At 35.7% G+C, this 19,636-nt stretch overlaps 1 protein-coding gene across 1 annotated transcript in view; it reads left to right on the top strand.

Moving 5' to 3' along the window:
- The window catches only part of LOC111144513 (WD repeat domain 17), a 78,970-nt gene that overhangs the window by 33,954 nt on the left and 25,380 nt on the right, over nucleotides 1–19,636 (top strand). Inside the window, exons 8-17 of the mRNA XM_022498826.1 lie at nucleotides 585–753; nucleotides 3,468–3,559; nucleotides 5,779–5,861; nucleotides 7,633–7,719; nucleotides 13,866–14,030; nucleotides 16,427–16,629; nucleotides 17,605–17,754; nucleotides 17,840–17,970; nucleotides 18,265–18,390; nucleotides 19,411–19,566. Coding sequence (XP_022354534.1) covers nucleotides 585–753; nucleotides 3,468–3,559; nucleotides 5,779–5,861; nucleotides 7,633–7,719; nucleotides 13,866–14,030; nucleotides 16,427–16,629; nucleotides 17,605–17,754; nucleotides 17,840–17,970; nucleotides 18,265–18,390; nucleotides 19,411–19,566 — 1,362 coding nt within the window. The remainder of the gene's footprint in view (nucleotides 1–584; nucleotides 754–3,467; nucleotides 3,560–5,778; nucleotides 5,862–7,632; nucleotides 7,720–13,865; nucleotides 14,031–16,426; nucleotides 16,630–17,604; nucleotides 17,755–17,839; nucleotides 17,971–18,264; nucleotides 18,391–19,410; nucleotides 19,567–19,636) is intronic.

A 19,636-nucleotide genomic window follows, 5' to 3' on the forward strand; every position in this document is an offset into this window, starting at 1 on the left:
GCCAGAGAACATAATGATTTTTTCCCTAATAATTTTCAAAGAATAAGGTTGTTAGAAAATTTTGAACAAGACTAATTAAAAATCAAGATTATGCTGGATTCTTTTTATTTCTGCCAAAATCATGAAGTTCTCTTGGAGTATGTCATTGGTATAAAAAAGAGAAGGTTTGCATTTAAGGAACTGTAGTTTTAATTTCATCTTAGTCTTTTATCACACTTCCAGAATGACATAATAACTATCACTAGTTCATTGTTTTATAAATTTCTAGGACGGTATCATGTATATGATAATCAGAAAAGATATGTTTTGCATTCTTTTGTTTTTTTAACACCTTTGTATTTAGTTGCTGATTGGAGGCGTTGTGGTTGAATAAAATCTAGGTCTGTACAAAAGAGTAAAATAACAGCATAGAGAACATTCAACCACAACAGTGATTCTAATTTTGTACATATATATATATATATATATATTTTGTGTAAATATTTGAAAACTATAGTACATATGTCAACTTGATTATACATTGTTGTTTGTTAATAACACGAATCTTCCTCAGTAGTTGTCACTTCTCTATGCCACGTTCCTAGGGACATGTGGAAACGATCTTTGACTGCAAATTCAAACCCGATGATCCCAATCTTCTAGCAACAGCTTCTTTTGATGGCACTATAAAAGTCTGGGACATAAATACATTAACAGCTGTGTACACCTCCCCGGGTAATGAAGGGGTTATTTACTCCCTATCATGGGCCCCAGGTAAGAAGTGTTGTATTAAAATCAAGAATGCAGTTAAAGGACTCTCCTAACTTTTGTTTTCATTTGAATTATATCCTTCTCTCAATGCCACCTTGCTTCAAATAATTGTAGGGACAAATTAGTACCAATATATATGTTGGTTCCGTTTTTGTGGGGGTTTTGAATAAACTGCCCCGTGCAGGCACTTTGATTTCTGGACCTTTCTATATGACATAATCATATACAAAAGCCACAGTCAATAAGGATGATCTTGACCATCTAATTTTAGCTGCATTTGTATAGCTATGACTTTCAAGGTGTAACAGATTTTATGTGACAAAAGTTTTCCTTAAAATTTTCATATGAATCAAATACATGAAATTTTTAAAAAAATAATATAGATCTTTCCCTGATAACATATGTTTTTATTTATTTATTTATTTATTTTTTAAGATTTTATTTATTTATTTGACAGAAATCACAAGTAGGCAGAGAGGCAGGCAGAGAGAAAGGGGGAAGCAGACTCCCTGCTGAGCAGAAAGCCCGAAGGGGTTTGATCCCAGGACCCTGAGATCATGACTTGAGCCAAAAGGCAGAGGCTTTAACCCACTGAGCCACCCAGGCGCCCCTAACATCTGTTTTTAAATATGAATGATTCTGTATAATCACAGATCAATGTTGACAATGTAATTTGATATAAATCCCACCATCGTAACATTGAAGAACTTCTGTGCCAGAATAGGGTCTTTTGTTTGATCTCAGAAAATTGCTACCTTTATACCTTCCCATACATAAAGGAGAGAAAAGATGTCCTTGAAACCTGACATTTTTTCTCCAAAACATTATTTCCCTATCTCATTTTGCACACCCAAATGAATTTTTCACTTTATAAAGTATATAGAATGCTTTTCTTACTTGTCCTAGTGGTAACATATTTAAACCCAACTATAACCAGGATATAGCTTATTTTTTAGATTATCTCCTCGTGCACAGCGATTTTTAGTCTTAAATTTATGGGCTGTCAAGGGTTTTAGATGTCTTTAGGGATGCCGGGAATCTCTTGGATTTTATGCATGAAAGTTTTAGCCTATATGTGTGCATGCCTGTGTCTGTCAAAGATTATCATAGGAATCAGATTTTCAGAAAGGTCCATGATACAAAAAAGGTTAAGAAGCTAGTGCTGTTTTATTTATCCCTTATTGCCCCAATGAGCAGAAGATCCAGAAGAAGGTTTTACTTCCAACTCTTACTCTGACAGTAGTTGTTTCTGTAAGCAGAATATACTTAGTGCCATCATGGATACAAGGCCAATTGAAAAAAAAAAAGTTACTTCACTAAGAAATGAGGCACAAAAAGAGCTAATTAGGTCTCTTCTTCATGTTCATCCCCATTTGACGTTTTGTGCTTACCAACATTTATTTAAGAGGGTCTGAGAGGCTGAATAACTTCCCCAGCTTACATTCCTCACGAATGATGGCAGAAGTGAGGTCTACACAGGCAGACTTGGGCCTGGGCTCCCACTCAGTGCCATATGTATGCTTCTGTACGGGGGGGGGCCCCGGCTGGCGGCACAGAGACATGGCGCTGTGGCAGCTCCTGGCTGAACAGTTCCTCCTCCACAGTATTACCTCAGCCTCACACCTAAAACTGAAATAGAAATCGCAACTGTCAAAACCGTTGTTCTGATTCAGAACACAGAACCCGATCTTACCTAAAGCATTAGTTCACTCTCTGGAAAGCAGGACTGTTGGAAAATGAAAATTCTTTAATTTTTTGAAATGTGATTACTGATGAAGCACTACTTTTAGCTAAGTATGGTTAAAATTTAAAAGATTTACGAAGGTCGATAGGCTTGGAAGTCTAGTAGGGTTTAGAGGATTGTGTAACTTGCTGTCCTTTTAGAGTAGCAACCGCAGGAGAAGAAAAAAAAGTACAAATTAATATGGAAACTTCTCCTCAATAATTTGAGAACCCAAAAAAGGAGAGCAGAATGAAAATACTAGAAAAATGGTAAGGACTTATTTTTTTAAGGTTTTTAATCATTTATTCCAAAGTATTTCCTCCATGTCTTACTTGTAGGTAGCACAGGACAACTGTTCCTTTGTTATAATGCAGAAAGCCTCTTTGACTGCCTTGCAAAAAACACTCATGTATCAGAACATCTGCTAACTTAGCAGCAGTTTGATGTGCATGAATCTTTTTGTTTCTTAAAAACAAAGAGCATTGTTTAGGTTTTTGATTTAAAGAACCTGGATTTTTTCATGTGTTCTGCTTACAGAAATGCTTTCCTAACCAAAAAGAAAAAAAAAAACAACTCATTAGATGCAGTGTAAAGAAAAATGTAAATACTGACTGGATAAGTGATAGTATTGAAGAATTATTGATAATTTTTGTGTTCGTGATTGTGATAGTTTGGTCATGTTAATGAAAGAGTCTTTTAGACATTTGTACTGAAGTATTTATTGGTGAAATGATAGACTGTCAGAGATTTGCTCCAAAGAAACCCAAGAGAGACTATAGACAAAATGAGAGTTGACCATATTTTGATAATTGTTGAAGTTGTATAACACATTCATTATACTATTTTCTCTTTCCATATATTTGATAATTTTCATCAATAAAAACTTAGAAAAACTGCATTGTAAATTGCAAGTCCTTTTCAAAAATTAACATTTTGGAAAGAATTACATGTGTGGCAGACATTTCATATAATGTCTAACAAATTGTTTCCTAAGGTGACTTAAATTGTATTGCTGGAGCAACTTCCCGAAATGGTGCCTTTATTTGGGATGTTAGGAAGGACAAAATGGTGCAACGATTTAATGAGGTAAGGTGTATTTATTGGTAGCCGAATAGTACAATGTCTTATACTGCCTCATGTTTTGTAAATGCTTTTCTCTCTTAGTTTAATAATCACCAGGTGACATTATGTTCTGTCACTTGGAAAAAAAAAGTAAGAGAACATACACATGTTGAAATGAATTCTGAAACATATAGATGGGTCTAAGATAAAAGAATTCACCTACAGTTGCATTAGACATTCAAAGGAATTATGATTTATTCTCCACAAAATTATCTGGACAAATATTCAATAGTTGTAAGAAGAGTAAACTCGAAACAAGTTCCAAATTACAGTCTAAATTCTGTTACAATTCACTTTTCACGTAGGGAGAACCGTTTAATATCATAAACCTGATTCTTCACCTGTAAGATGGGAAAGTTGGATTTATACAGTTTCGTGGACTTCCTTCCACCTCCCAAATTCTGTTCCTCCAGGACAAGTGCTAAGACCATGCCCCTTCCTGCTGGTAGTGGCAAACATTGTACTTGACTTCTGCCTGGAGTTTAATTGTCATCCTGTGTTTTACTGAGTCCCACTAATACTTGGAAACTGCATGTGATCTCACTGTAATATGTTGGATATGAATCAAGGGAAATAAGAAAGGATCTCTCTTTTGAAATTTCACTCATTTCAAATGATTACTGTTGGAGTTTATTGAAGATATAATCTATTTGAAAATGACTTTAAAGCTATTTATACAAAAAACTGATCTTCCTCTGAGGATCAAGCAGCTTTGATCTTTTAGGGGACACTAAAGTAATGTGGAAAATGCAGAGTATTAGGGAAACTTTACCAACCACCAGTAAGCAATTTTGCCCCCAAAAGAGGAAGCTTTGACAAAGGCCCATATAGTTCCCATCCTCCCTTTCTCTACAGCGCAGTGCTTTCAGTTCAGCAGTGCCCCCGACCTGCCCTTCGCCCTCCGGTCAAGAACAGCACTGATCCCATAATAGTCATGTAAAAAGAAAAGAGATAAATCTGAGAAAGAAACTTTTGACCTAAATTCAGGGATATTATCCTTGGGCGTCATTCTGTTGAACTCTTCTTACTGCATCTTGGCCTCTTGTGACCTCAGATGTCTGCCCATCAGCACTGTGACGGCCCCAGCCTGACTCCAGCAACCAGTATCCTAGCATGGGGGTTGAGGGTGACCCTCACTTCCTTTCATGTCTTCCCAGCATTCCAGAGCATAGTCGTGACTGATAGAAAAAGTGCTTAAATCTGGGATTAAATCTAGGATCCTAAATCTAGGATAATAAATACGGGGCGGTGCTGGCTGTAATTAACTGAGTTACACACGTCTCACAGAAGGAAATGCCGGGTCTTAGAAACCCTAAGTTGCACTTTTCCTGGGATAAACGAAGCTGACGGAAGGCCTGTACTCCTTCAGTTCCATGAATATAGAGATTGTCTCCATTTTATGCCCATCTTTGTACAGCTACCCCCTTGATCCGCAAAGAGGGAGAAAACAGCCAGCTAGAGACCACTTCAGTAACGTTGCCTTAAAACTCAAAACTTTAGTCTCTCCTTAGCAGCAGCCACAACTGAACTGCTATATAAAGTTAAAGAAAAGTTGGAAACGGATCGATGGCAACATTTATTCTCCCATGCCCTGCTGATGAATGACATTCCCATATGTAGTATATTCCTTGTGGTTTTACAAATCCTCATCATACTGGTTGTGACTGTATCCCTTCCCCTCCCCCAATCCAAGAAAGCAGAGGAACAGGTCAATATAGAGTGGTTTGTGACAGGAAGAACCTTAAATCCTTCTTTGTTTTTATAAAACAGAAATCTTTGAGAATTAGAACAACCAGTAATAACAGTTGCGGTGTTTCTCCCATTGTGTTTGTGGTAGCACCGGCTTAGGAAGCGGAGAGATCCCTGCCTTTGTCTCCATGCAGGCACTTCTAGAAAAGGCATCAAGCACGGCTTTATTCTGCAGATCTCCGCTCTCTGCCAGCGTCTGCAAAACCGAAACAGAGCCACTTAATCGATATCTTAGCAGAGGGGGTTGGTTTTTTAAGTGTGTTAGCTTCCTACATTTTTAAAGTATATGTTCCGTTTCTGCTGTTGACAGTAATACCCCTGTTAGCATCATCTAGAGTAAGTTCCTAACAGAAGAGCAATACTAGAAGTAAATAAATAAGAGAAAAAAAGGGGTGAATTATTTTTTATTGATAGGTATTTTGCATTTTTTGAAGCATGGAAAAAATGGAATATTCTGTGTTGCCTGGAGTCATAAAGATTCCAAAAGAATAGCTACCTGCAGTGGGGATGGCTTCTGGTAAGTACCTGATATGAAGTTGTACTGCTTATTAAAGATGCACGTGATAGTACCAGTTGTGTCCTGTTAGCACATACATCCGGGTTGTCCACGAGATCCCATCTGTACGGCTCCACCAGCTGTCGTCAGTGCATGTGTACCAGCCCACATGGGCACAGGCCGTGTTCTGTAACAGTACCAAATCAGAGTGTGGTGAGGTTTCAAATAAATAAACCAGTCATTTCTTTCTAAATGAAAATACTTCCTGAGTCGTAACTAAAATACTGTGAATGCCTCAAAGAGACTTTAAGAACTTTTCGCTAAGAGTCTTGTTAATCCTCATCACGTTTTTGAGGGAGTGGTATTTCAGTTTCATGGGTGATTCAAGAGATATCAAGCGGACTAGACACTTGTTCGCCTTTTGTAGATGCCATTATTTATAAAAGGATGAAAAGCCTTTGCAAGAAGGAATAAGGCATGTGGGAAATGCGTAATGGCTCTGACCCTTTGTTTCAGAAACCAGTGCTTTCTTAATTCTGCTAAATCCCAGGACAAAGTAGGTTTCCAAGGAATATATATGTAAGGGAAGAATCGCCTTTGAGCTGAACAAATGTTTTTATCCAGATGTTGCTGTTGTGTGGCTGTAGGTTTTGTCATTGTCGACAGGTGGTAGAGTCGCGCGTGGCAGCAGGCAATGTAGGAGAGATGGTCTCCTGTTGGGTTTGGCAGGCCACAGCCCAATTTTCTCGTCCTCTCTTTAATTTCAGTGAAAAAGACAGTTGTTATGGAAACCAAAGATCTTCACCAGGAAGGGGAAATTTTCCAAAAATAGGCATATTAGTGATTTTTTTGCCTTGAAAAGAACTATTTGCTAATTGATAAATACCAAAATACAATAGATGTGCTTCAGAGTTTTTTGATAAGGTGATCCACAGGTAGCTTTACCATGGGCTTTCAGGACATCACTGGTTTGATAAATAACCATAGGCAATGACTAAACATTTGCAACCACTTCCCAGTAGCCTCAGAAGTTTTCATTGGCCTAATGATGATTTGGAGGATCTTTTCTTAAGACTTTTAAAACTCTGTGATACATTAATTTATACATAGTTCCTGCTGCTGCTGCTGCTTCTTCTTTTTCTTCTTCTTTTTTTTAATCAATTGCCCTTTGTTATGGCAATGATATAGTTGGGTTTTAGAGCCTCTTTAACTTTTGCAGCTAAAATGTATTCTTTTGGGGAGAAGAGATCCTCCAAATTTCTAGTTATGTAACTCAGAACGTGCCACAACAATGTTACAGCTTGCATGTCTTGGACTTGGTAAAATAGTACATGCAACTTGCATTATAAATGAGCTCTTTGAAATATAAATTTTGAACTGCTAAATTTTGAAGCTGAAAATTGAAAGCATATGTTAGTTATATCATTGTTTCAAAATATATGTTAAACTATGTTTTTTCTCAACTAAAAATATTCTATAAGAAATTCTATAAAAAATATTTCGATAAGAAATAGAATATAAAAATATTCTATAAGAAATATTCTAAATCAAAATTTACACCTTCAAATTGATTTAAGTAGATTGCCATAGTTAATACTGTCTGATATAAATATACTCACTCATAATTGGTGATATCATTTACTCAGTATTTTTAAATGTTCCCTGTGCTTTGAAGACAAGGTCTCTATCCTAAAAAACTTACTTTTGAATTATAAAATACTGGCTTTGTTTTTGTAAATAATGTATTTGGAATGTTTTTTTTTTTCTATTAATCTATTATACTTAATTTCAGTATTATTCGAACAATTGATGGTAAAGTGCTACACAAATACAAACATCCAGCTGCGGTGTTTGGTTGTGATTGGAGCCAGAACAACAAGTAAGAATTTCTTTTTTTCCCAAGATAAATAATAACTTCTGAGATTTTAAATAAACCTGAAATTTAATGTTATTCCCACAGGTAATACTCATCACTCTCTTTAGGGTAATGATCTCATTGTCTGGCCTTGTAATTGATTGTTTATGTTAGCTGGTGTTTAGGAAGAAGCATAGGACTAACTAATAAGAAATGGAAATTTAGGGGCACCTGGGTGGCTCAGTGGGTTAAGCCACTGCCTTCGGCTCAGGTCATGATCTCAGGGTCCTGGGATTGAGTCCCGCATTGGGTTCTCTGCTCAGCAGGGAGCCTGCTTCCCTCTCTCTCTCTCTCTCTCTCTCTGCTTGCCTCTCCATCTACTTGTGATCTCTGTCAATAAATAAATAAAATCTTAAAAAAAAAAAAAGAAATGGAAATTTAGTCTGAATCTCTATGTGGCTTCTACCATGGAAGTGTATGTGACCCTTTCCCTAAACCCTTTCAGGAGTCTCGCCAGTGGTGTTATTCCACCACAACTTTCCACTGTCCTCCCCTCTGCAATGCCCTGACACTGGATGATTTCCCGAAATGTAGAACTTATGTGCATAGTTTTGAAGGGTCATCCTTCCTTACAAGCCTAGTATTTACCATGTAAAAGTCAAGTCAGATTTAAAAATTAATCCAAGTCAAATCCCCACTAAAACTGATCCTTCAAGTGACTGCACTTCCAAGAATCTTGCATGTCAAGCCTCTTTTTATTCTGTATAAAGTGTACTTAAAGATTCAAACTTCCTTTAGATATTGTGAAAATAATGTGAAATTATGTTTTTCCACATTGCAAGTGGAAAATATACATATTATAATATTAAAACCTTGTTATACTTGTGTTCTGGGTTAAATCACATAAAAAATAATGGATCTGTGTATTTCTTTCAGTAAATATAGAAGAGTTTATAAACCTTATAAACCTATAAAACCTGTCAGAGGTTTTATGCAAAGTGAGCTCATGCCCAGCTCCTCCCCCAGGATTCTCCATCTAAGTGGCCTGATAATGTTCATAACAAAGCTGCAGAAGCCAAAATCCTTGGCCTCTTCTCTTATGCCTTGTCATCTGTCCATTTCCATTTCCAGTCTGCCGTCAAGTCCTATGATACCATCCATGTAAATACTCTTTTTTCTAACCACTCCTTTCCCCTCCCCAACCCAATACTACTTGTTTGCTTTTGGACTTCCTCAAAAGCCTTCTAAATCAATTCCAGAGTTCACATCCTTTGTCACCAGTTCCTTGTCTCCCTGCCCCACCTTCTTGATGTGAAGTCAAAGTATTTAACAACCGATCTCAGTGCACCATTGCATTGCTTACACTGATTGTAGGGTAAAATGCAAAATCTTAGGGGCCGGATAGGGCAGTCCTTGTATAATCTGGTTCCTGTGTGTTTTAATCATGCCATTGCAAGCCTGGCTCCCCCTTGTTCTTTGCATTCAGCCACACTGGCTTTCAGTTTCTTGAACTAGTCAGCTCATTTTCATACCAAAGCTTTCTCTCATGCTGTCTCCCTATATCTAGGAATCTCTTCCCCACCCCATGCACACAACCCTTCTATATTGTATTTAGGAAACATCCACCTATATTCTAGCCCTCAGCATCAAACCACTTCTACAGAAGTGTTTCTGGACCCCCATGTTAGGTAAATTTCTTCTGTGATATCCTGGGAGCACTTAATAAAAGTAATTATAACAAATAAAATTAATAAAGATGAGAGCAGAAATAAATCATAGAGGAGTGCCTACTTGGCTAGTTAGTGGAGCACGCAACTCTTGATCAAAGGGTTGTGAGTTCCAGCCCCATGTTGGGTATAGAGATTAACTAAAAATAAAATCTAGGAAGGAAGGAAGGAAGAAAATAGAAACTAAAACAAATAAAATAAAACCACATTTAAAAAAAAAAAAAAGGCAATAGAACAGATCAATGAAACCAGGAACTGGGTTCTTTGAAAAGATAACAAAATTGCTAAACCTCTAGCAAGACACATTGTAAAAAACAAACAAACAAACAAACAAACAACAAAACCAAATAAAATAACTAATGGAAGAGGAGAAATAACAGCCAATACCACAGAAATACAGTTATAACAATATCATGAAAATCTTTATGCCAATAAATTGGGCAACTTAGAAGAAATGGATAAATTCCAAGAAACATATGATCTACCAAAACTAAAGCAGGAAAAAATAGAAAATTTGAACAGACCAATCACCAGCAATGAAATTGAATCAGTAATCAAAAAGCACCCAAGAAACAAAAGTTCGGGACCAGACAGCTTCACGGGCAAATTCTACCATTTAAAAAAGAGCTAATATCTTTTGTTCCTAAACTATTCAAAAAATACAAGAGGAAGGAAAACTTCCAAAATCATTCTGTGAAGCCAGTATCACCCTGATATCAACCAGATAAAGCAACCAGGGGAGGAAAAAAAAAAAAGAGAAAGAGAGAGAGAACTACACACCAGTATTTCTCATGAATATAGATGCAAAAGTCCTTAACAAAATATTAGCAATCTGAATACAACAGTATATTTTAAAAAATCATATACCACCATCAAGTGGGATTTATTTCTAGGATGCAAACGTTGTCCAATATTTGCAAGACAATCAGCATGATACATCACATCAGTAAGAAGAAGGATAAAAACCCTATGATCATTCCAATTGATGCAGAAAAACCTTTGACAAAGTACAATATCCATTCATGATAACCCTCTGCAAAGTGGGCCTACAGGGAACATATCTCAACATAATAAAGTCCTCATCTGAAAACCCCACAGTCACTATCATACTCAGAAAGCATAGAGCTTTCCTCCCAAGGTCAGGAATAAGACAATAATGTCCACTCTCACCACTCTTAGTCACCATATTACTGGAAGTCCTAGCTACAGCAGTCAGACAACATAATGAAATAAAAGGCATCCATATTGGCAAGGAAGAAGTAAAACTTTCACTATATGCAGATGGTTTAGGAAACCCTAAAGATTCCAGCAAAAAACCACTAGAACTGATAAATGAATTCAGTAAAGTTGCACAATATAAAATCAATGTACAGAAATCTGTTGCATTTCTATACACTAATAATGAAGCATCAGAAAGTGAAATTAAGAAAACAATCCTGGTTATAATTGCACCAAAACCAATTAAAACATCTAGGAATAAACTTAACCAAAGAGGGAAAGGCCTGTACTCTGAAAATGATAAAACACTGATGAAAGAAACTGAACACAAAGAAATGGAAAGACATCCCGTGCTCAGTGGGTTGGAAGAGCAAATGTTAAAATGAATAGATAATGAAGATGTGGTGTGTATATGTAGAAATACACAATGGAATACTATTCAGCTGTGAGAAAGAATGGAATCTTGCCCTTTGCAACAACATGGATGGAGCTAAACAGTATAACGCTAAGCAAACTAAGTCAGAGAAAGACAAAAACCATATGATTTCACTCATGTGTGGAATATGAGAAAGAAAACAAATGAGCAAAGGAAAACAAAAAGAGAAAGATGCAAACCAAGAAACAGACTCCTAACTGTAGAAAACGGTCCGATGGTTTCCAGAAAGGAAGTGGGTGAAGAGATGGGGGAAATATTGGATGTATATTGAAGAGCACACTTACCATGATGAAAAAAAAAATCAACTATGAATTACTTGACACAGAACTATTAGCCATATGAGTTAAATATATATATATATATATATATATATACATATATATATATATATATATAATTTTAAAAAACCATAATTACTTCTTTCAAAGAACCAGCTCCTACTTTCATTGATTTGTTACACATTTCATAGCACTCTCCATAGTACATACCCTCCCCAGTGTCCACCACCCAGCCACCCTATCCCTACCCTCCCACCCCCCAGCAACCCTCAGTTTGTTTCATGAGATTAAGGGTCTCTTATTGTTTGTCTCCTTCCCAATCCCATCTTGTTTCTTTTTTTCCCTCCCTAGCCCCCAGGATCCCCCACCCTGCCTTTCAAATTCCTTATATCAGAGAGATCATATGATAAATGTCTCCCTCTGATTGACTTATTTCATTTAGGATAATACCCTCTAGTTCCATCCACGTCATTGCTAATGGCAAAATTTCATTTCTTTTGATGGCTGCATAGTATTCCATTGTATATATATACCATATCTTCTTTATCCATTCATCTATTGATGGACATCAAGGCTCCTTCCATTGTTTGGTTATTGTGGACATTGCTGCTATAAACTTTAGGGTGCACATGCCCCTTCAGATCACTACATTAGTATCTTTAGGGTAAATACCCAGTAGTGCAATTCCTGGGTCGTAAGGTAGCTCTATTTTCACCTTTTTGAGGAACCTCCATGCTGTTTTCTAGAGTAGCTGCACCAACTTGCATTCCCAAGAATAGTGTAGGAGGGTTCCCCTTTCTCCACATCCTCACCAACACCTGTTGTTTCCTGACTTGTTAATTTTAGCCATTCTGACTGGTGTCTGGTGGTATCTCACTGTGGTTTTGATTTGTATTTCCCTGATTTCTAGTGATGTTGAGCACTTTTTCATGTGTCTTTTGGCCATTTGGATGTCTTCTTTGCAGAAATGTCTGTCATGTCTTCTGCCCATTTCTTGATTGGATTATTTGTACTTTGGGTGTTGAGTTTGATAAGTTCTTTATAGATTTTGGATACTAGCCCTTTATCTGATATGTTATTTGCAAATACCTTCTCTCATTCTGTCAGTTGTCTTTTGGTTTTGTTGACTGTTTCCTTTGCTGTGCAAAAGCTTTTGATCTTGATGAAGTCCCAATAGTTCATTTTTGCCCTTGCTTCCCTTGCCTTTGGCAGTGTGTCTAGGAAGAAGTTGCTGGGGCTGAGGTCAAAATGGTTGCACAGACCTGTACCCCTGGGGCAAATAATACATTATATGTTAATAAAAAATAAATAAAAAACATAATTAAATTTTAGTTGGAAATTGGCTGTCTTGCCCTCTACAATATAAGCTCTGTGAGATCAGCAACTGTGTTATCTATTTTTAGTAGTATATTCTTAGAAAACACTGTGCTGCTAACCCTCACTGTGCCTAGAGCAAAGTAGATGTTTAAAAAATATTTCTTCAATATACAAATGGATAGAATTATCTTGTGTCTGATCAATAAAACAGTTCCACATTTTTATTTCTGTTTTATATGATTAATAAGTATTTGACCAGTTGAAATAAAAATTAGACATTAATGCAATGTTTTGTTGGTTAACGTTTATGCTTACTACCAAGTATACCTAATAAATTTCAGTTTTATTCTTAAAAACCTTTTTAAAATGTTCTAATAGCAGTATCCATACTTTACATAGCCCCTTCAGTGATAAGTGAAAAATACCTTGAACTTATAAAAGTTTATTTGTAAGATATCTCTGAATTTATAATTTGGATCTCTTTCTATATGTACATTCCTTGAATGTTTATTATTTAATTTTTAAGATATTATATTCACGTGTCCATATACACATAATCAAAAACATTCTCATGTATACATGTAAATATTTGTATTATGCAAAGTGTATTTTCCCACATGTAGAGACTGGCCCATTTATCAGTGGGACTTAGGCAGATGTAAAATGCACATTTATAAATTGGCATGCCAGTTTGCAAACTGGTGTATTTATACATATGGGCTTAAATAAATGCATGTATAATAACCCACGTGACAAAAATCAACAGTTTGAAGTTTGCGGAAGATCATGATAACAGTTGGGTCCAAAATGTGTAACTTCCGTCTAGAGTATGGGGGCTGTTTGTATGGTTGTTAATGTTCTCAGGGAGACTGTTTGGGCATAATTTCTATGGGTCTGCCTTAGACCTCCTGACTCCATTTGGAACAGTGTTCTGAGTATGACCACTAGGATGTCAATAGATATAAATGGTTGCTTAGTTACTCTCACTCTCTTGAGAATAACAAACAAAGGTCACTGAAAGATCATATCCACGTATTTTATTTACAGAGAATCCCTAGTTGGAAGAGTTAAAGCATCTCAAGCTGGTGCAGCCACCAGAGACAATTGGGAAACTAGGACTGTGACTTTCTGTTATTGGTAACAAATAATATCAATATTTTTTCATGTTTTAATGTGCAATTGATGGTGTTTCAGAGACATGATAGCCACTGGCTGTGAAGATAAAAATGTTCGTGTCTATTATGTGGCCACCAGCTCTGATCAACCACTAAAAGTATTTAGTGGACATACTGCAAAAGTGTTCCATGTTAAATGGTCTCCTCTGAGTGAGGGAATTCTTTGTAGTGGTTCTGATGATGGGTATGTATTTTTGGATTCTAATTTTTTAGTCCTTAAACTCATAAGCTTATAATCTTCTAGAAGTGTATATACTAATATGATCCAGCTTATGGGTGGAAATGTTTTAAATATGTGCATATAACCAGGATGTATTAGCAGTTAACAATTACCTAATTGCATTTAACCATAGTAAATTAAATTTTGCCATGCTTATGCTATCATGCTCATGATTTCTATTTCCTTACTTATTTTGCTTATTATGGATGCTTATTTCTATCTTATTAGCCACATAGTTAACAGAAACAAAAATTTCGGAAGAATCATTTTGGAAAGCGAAAAAAGATCAGAAACGAACAAATCTCTGTAAAATATAGAGAAGAGTTTATTTTTAGTAGTGTCCTGATATTTAATATGGAAAACAGCTGTACTCTGTTTTCATTAAGAATAGAAAACAAGAAGATGATCATGTATTTTTAGCATGAAGAGAATTTATTTAGAAATGAGAGTGATTTAACATTTTTTCCTGGGTTTGTGAAAAAGTTACTGAAATTTTGTCTCTATTTTATATTCAAACAGGATAGATTTTTGCATAGTACAGTTTGGTCCCTATTTGAATATGAGATAAATTTAGGTAAGAAAAATCTTACTTTATGCAGATAGAAATCATAGTGTTTAGTAACCACAAGTTTAATATTGAATAATTAACTCTTTATCTTGAAATTTTGGCCTCCATCCAAATTTCCTAAGCAAATCAATTGTGGGAGTTCTGTGGGTTATCACTGGAAATGTTGCTTACAGTAAGATTGTCATGTCCCAGTGAATGAGTTGACTTAGAGATTGTTTGTCTCTTAACACAGACCTCAGTGTCTGAATTCTACTGCTACATTTAAAAAAAGTATAATTTTCAACCATTGTCTAAGAAATATTTGTGAGAAAGATAGCAATAAGATTATTTTACTTAATTATGGTGATGAAACTTGGAATTCTTCTGTAATTCTGGTTATTGGTCCCTTTATGTGGCTATATAGGTAATATGCTATCTAGCACCTTTAAATAGCGCTTATGTACAATGGGATGTATAAAGCTTTTTTACATTTAAAAAAATTTTTTTGTTATAATTATTTTTATTAACATATGATGTTATTATTTGCCCCAGGGGTACAGGTCTGTGTCTTTATGTTTGACTACAAAATATAATTATGATGTTAGTCTGATGTTTGCCTAATCTAAATTACGTCACAAAGCAAGGGCACCTGTTCTAATGAGTGTCCCTTATGATAAAGTATTTTGATTCACCTCACTTTAACATTAGCTTACTTATAAAAACATGGTATCAACCAAAACCAATTCAGTGCTAACATAAGGTTTTAGCACAAAATTAGGTTGTGATATGCCTAGACACAGGAACCAGGATAAGGGGAAAAAGAAGGAAGTCTTTATAGAAAGCTGAAATAAATATACCTTAAAGAAATGAAAAATACATATATGATGTGTCTCCTTTATAGTGTAATATAATCTTTGAAGTATTAATATTTTAGCATTGTCAGGTTGATATAAATCTGTAACTAAAAATTATTATGAATTATCCAAGCAGAGTTGGAATTTGGAGGTCTTTTTTTTTTTTTAAAGATTTTATTTATTTATTTATTTTTGACAGACAGATCACAGGTAGGCAGAGAGGCAGGCAGAGAGAGAGAAGGGAGGAAGCAGGCTCCCCACTGAGCAGAGAGCCCAGTGCAGGGCTTGATCCCAGGACCCCAGGATCATGACCTGAGCTGAAGGCAGAGGCTTTAACCCACTGAGCCGCCCAGGTGCCTATGGAATTTGGAGGTCTTAAATTGATTTTTGAGTTCAGATTTTTTTCAGTACCATTTGTATTTTGTACAGTTGGTAGATTCAAGTAATATTATGAATCCAGTTATATTTAAATTTTGTACTTGATTTTAGTGATTCCACACTGACTAACCAACTTTATTGACCAAAACATGAAGGAATAATTTACTCTTTGATAAGAGCATAAAGATGAATTGATTTGTCAAATAATACCTAATATACATGCTTTATTTTCATGATTTACAAATAATGTGAGTGTTGTTAAATTATTGTATCCATATTATTAGTAATATTTTTTGGCTTTATCTGTTCTGGATATTTCACTTTAAGAAAGAAATTTTTTAGGTCTATAAACTGAAATAGTAGATGTAGGATCAGTAGTAAAGGACTAGTTAAAGTAGGGAAAAAAATATAGCCTACTTATTTGTTTATTTTCATCTGCTATAAAGAAAAGAATTATAACATACCTTGAAACTTAAAATGCTTTTTAAATTTACTGAGAAGTAATTGTGCTCCTCTAAGAATGTGTTAATACTTTAGACAAATTATAACATGTATTATAATACATGATATTCTGTTTTCAGTTCTGTTCGAATCTGGGATTATACTCAAGATGCGTGCATAAACATCCTTAGAGGCCACACTGCGCCTGTGAGGGGTTTAATGTGGAATACTGAGATTCCGTATCTCCTCATATCTGGCAGCTGGGACTACACTATAAAAGTATGGGACACCCGAGAAGGAACCTGTTTGGATACTGTTTATGATCATGGTGCAGATGTATATGGTAAAGGGTTTTCATGCACTTTTAAATTTTGCTGTATTAATGAAGTTTATAATTTCTGAGAAATACAATGTTTTTAAAGAAATCTTCACTTTTTCATTTTAAAATAACATTTTTCTTATTAAAACTGTACTTGTTTATTATTGGAATATTAGAATACACAGAAGATAATACAAAATGTCATGAGGAGTTATTTGTGTTTCTGTGTGCACGCACACACATGCACACACATAATGGCTTGGATTTTTTTCCTTCCTTTACCATCACTCCTGAAGGAAGTTGTAAAACAGGAAATCAGTGATAAAGTAGGTATAACTTATCTAGCCATTCCTGTATCTCTACTCTTGGATATTTAGGACAATGTTTTGCTTTTTAATGTAATAGTAAATCTGTAAATACAATTAAGGTGGGTATAGAAATCAGAGTTCTTGTCTTTTGCATGTCATTTTCATTTATAGACCCAAACCTTGATGGGCCTAAGTGGTGAATTAAGAAGGCAAAAATCGTTCCTTAAGAAAGTCATCCCACTCTAGCCATTTGTGTCTGTATACTTTACCTCAGTGGCCTTTCAGTTGAGGCAGAGGGGCTGAGTGTGGGAGAGAATCCTGTTTCTGGTTGTTCTAAACTGGAAGTCCCAGTTCTCGTTCTTCTTATAATTAGAACTTCCGTCCATCTGCCATTTCCTCACAGATTACCATGACGCCATTGCTGTGACAGTTTGCTAGCTGCTAAACCAACTGAAATGGAATTTCAGCATTTTCATCCAGGACCATTAGCTAATCATTATTCAATTTTGTATTCATACTTATAGAATATGCTAAATAATATATTCTTGTATCATTTCAGCCAAAATAGAAATGCTATTTCAAAACACTTCTATATAACTTCAATTCTGTAGAAGTTTTATGAGGTACACATAGGTAAATAATATTTTTCAGTGTTTACTTTTTGTTAAAATGGGTTTCTTTTTCCCATCAGGTTTAACATGTCATCCCAGCCGCCCCTTCACTATGGCCTCTTGCTCCCGTGATTCTACAGTGAGACTCTGGTCATTAACACCTTTAATCACTCCTTTACTAATAAATATTCTGGCAGACAGATCTTGGGAAGAAATTATCGGGAACACCGGTATTGAAAATATGCATGTATTAGATTTTATTTTTAAATAATATCTTAAAAGCAATCCTTTCTTACTGAATTGTCTATTCTTTAGATCATGCTATAGAACAAGGCAGCCCTCCTCTACTGTGTGGTAAAGTGTCAAGAGGTATTAAACACGAAATAGAGAAACTAACTGGTAATCCTCGAGCAAAAAAACTAAGATGGTTTTCAGAATGTTTATCAGTGAGTATTATAGGAGTTAAATGTGAACATTTTCCCTGTAATCAGAATGAGTCATTACAACTATTGTCGTTATCACATATTTACACTTACCATCCCAACTCAGCAGTTCCTCTGAACGTAGTTGGTTCAGAGTAAGAAAGCAAATGGAAACCAGGAACAATAAATGAGATATATTACTATTTTGTTAATTTTCCAACTTAGATATATGCCTGCCTCATATTTTTAAAGATGCAAAATTCTGTGGGGTTTCAAATGCATTATTTTCTCTTTGGTTATTTTGTATCAACCTTTCAGCCTCCAGGTGGCAGTGACAATTTGTGGAATTTAGTGGCTGTGATCAGAGGACAGGACGATAGCCTGCTTCCTCAGAACTACTGTAAAGGAATAATGCATTTGAAACATCTGATTAAGTTTCGAATGGTAAGTACAGTATACAAGCATCATGTCCTCAAGCAGAAATTAGTTTTGCTTTTTCATTGTTGAAATACAAAAATTATTTTGAAAAATGTTTAGAATTAGAGTTAGTAGACTGAAGTAAGTGAACACTGAGGAGATAAATGTTGTAAAAATCAGTCATGAGAGTCTGAATTATTTGAGACCAGATTGAGGCAGCCATGGTTTATAGGTTGAATCTCATGAATTTCTTCAAAGGTCACTTGGTACTCCTTGAAATGCTTTACCCTACTACCAGATGACCGTGACATACGGACCACTCTGACCTTAGTCTCAGAGGCCCAATAGACTGTATTCTGGGATATGTTTTGTTAAAACTGGCCATATTAGAGCTCTCAATGAATTTCATTACAAAATTATCAGTTACCTTATGCGTGGAGTGATAACCAGTACCAACAAACCAGTGCAGGGACCAGAAAGTGGAAATGGGTCTTATGTTTGCAAGGAAATAGCATGGTTAACTTAACTATTAGAGCATGAGAACTGGGCCAGAGATGGGGATTTGAAGGTCAGATGAAACAGTTATTTTCATAAAGGAGGACTTTCTATAGTCACCACTCCACTGGAAGATGGCAGCTCTTACCTCTTGCCAGTACAGGAGCCAGTTAGAGTGAGCCTGTTTTTTTTAATTTTTATTCCAGACTTTTGTGTTTTTTTTTTTTCCCAGTGATTACATTATCACTCACGACCTTTTGGGCCCTGCATTTCTGTATAACCACAACACGTGGTGAGTTTTAAGGGACAGTGGGATTTAGCCTCTCCCTGCCCACACCAGACACATCCACTTTTTTATCCCACACCCACACCAAAATATTATAGTAGGAGAGGTATCATATTTTATAGAGAAAAAGCACTGATTTTTTAAAATATTTAACTTCCAGTGCTACATGTTTTTAAAATACGTGCCCGTGCAATGCTTTTATAATCATCTGTTATCACCAGCTCTTGATAATTAAATTTAGAAAATTTTATTTTCTTTTTAACCAGTCTGAAGCACAAGAATTGACAACAGTCAAGATGTCTAAATTTGGTGGTGGCATTGGGGTCCCCACTAAAGAGGAAAGGCTGAAGGAAGCTGCTGACATACATTTGAGATTAGGACAAATTCAGAGATACTGTGAACTGATGGTTGAACTTGGAGAGGTAAAGTGCTAAAATCAGTGAGTTTAACAGAGTATTCTAAGTATTGGTGAAATGCTAAATATTAAGCTTC

Source organism: Enhydra lutris, unplaced genomic scaffold (assembly GCF_002288905.1).
Source record: "Enhydra lutris kenyoni isolate GAN:26980312 unplaced genomic scaffold, ASM228890v2 scaffoldscaffold11, whole genome shotgun sequence".
Taxonomy (NCBI): Eukaryota; Metazoa; Chordata; class Mammalia; order Carnivora; family Mustelidae; genus Enhydra; species Enhydra lutris.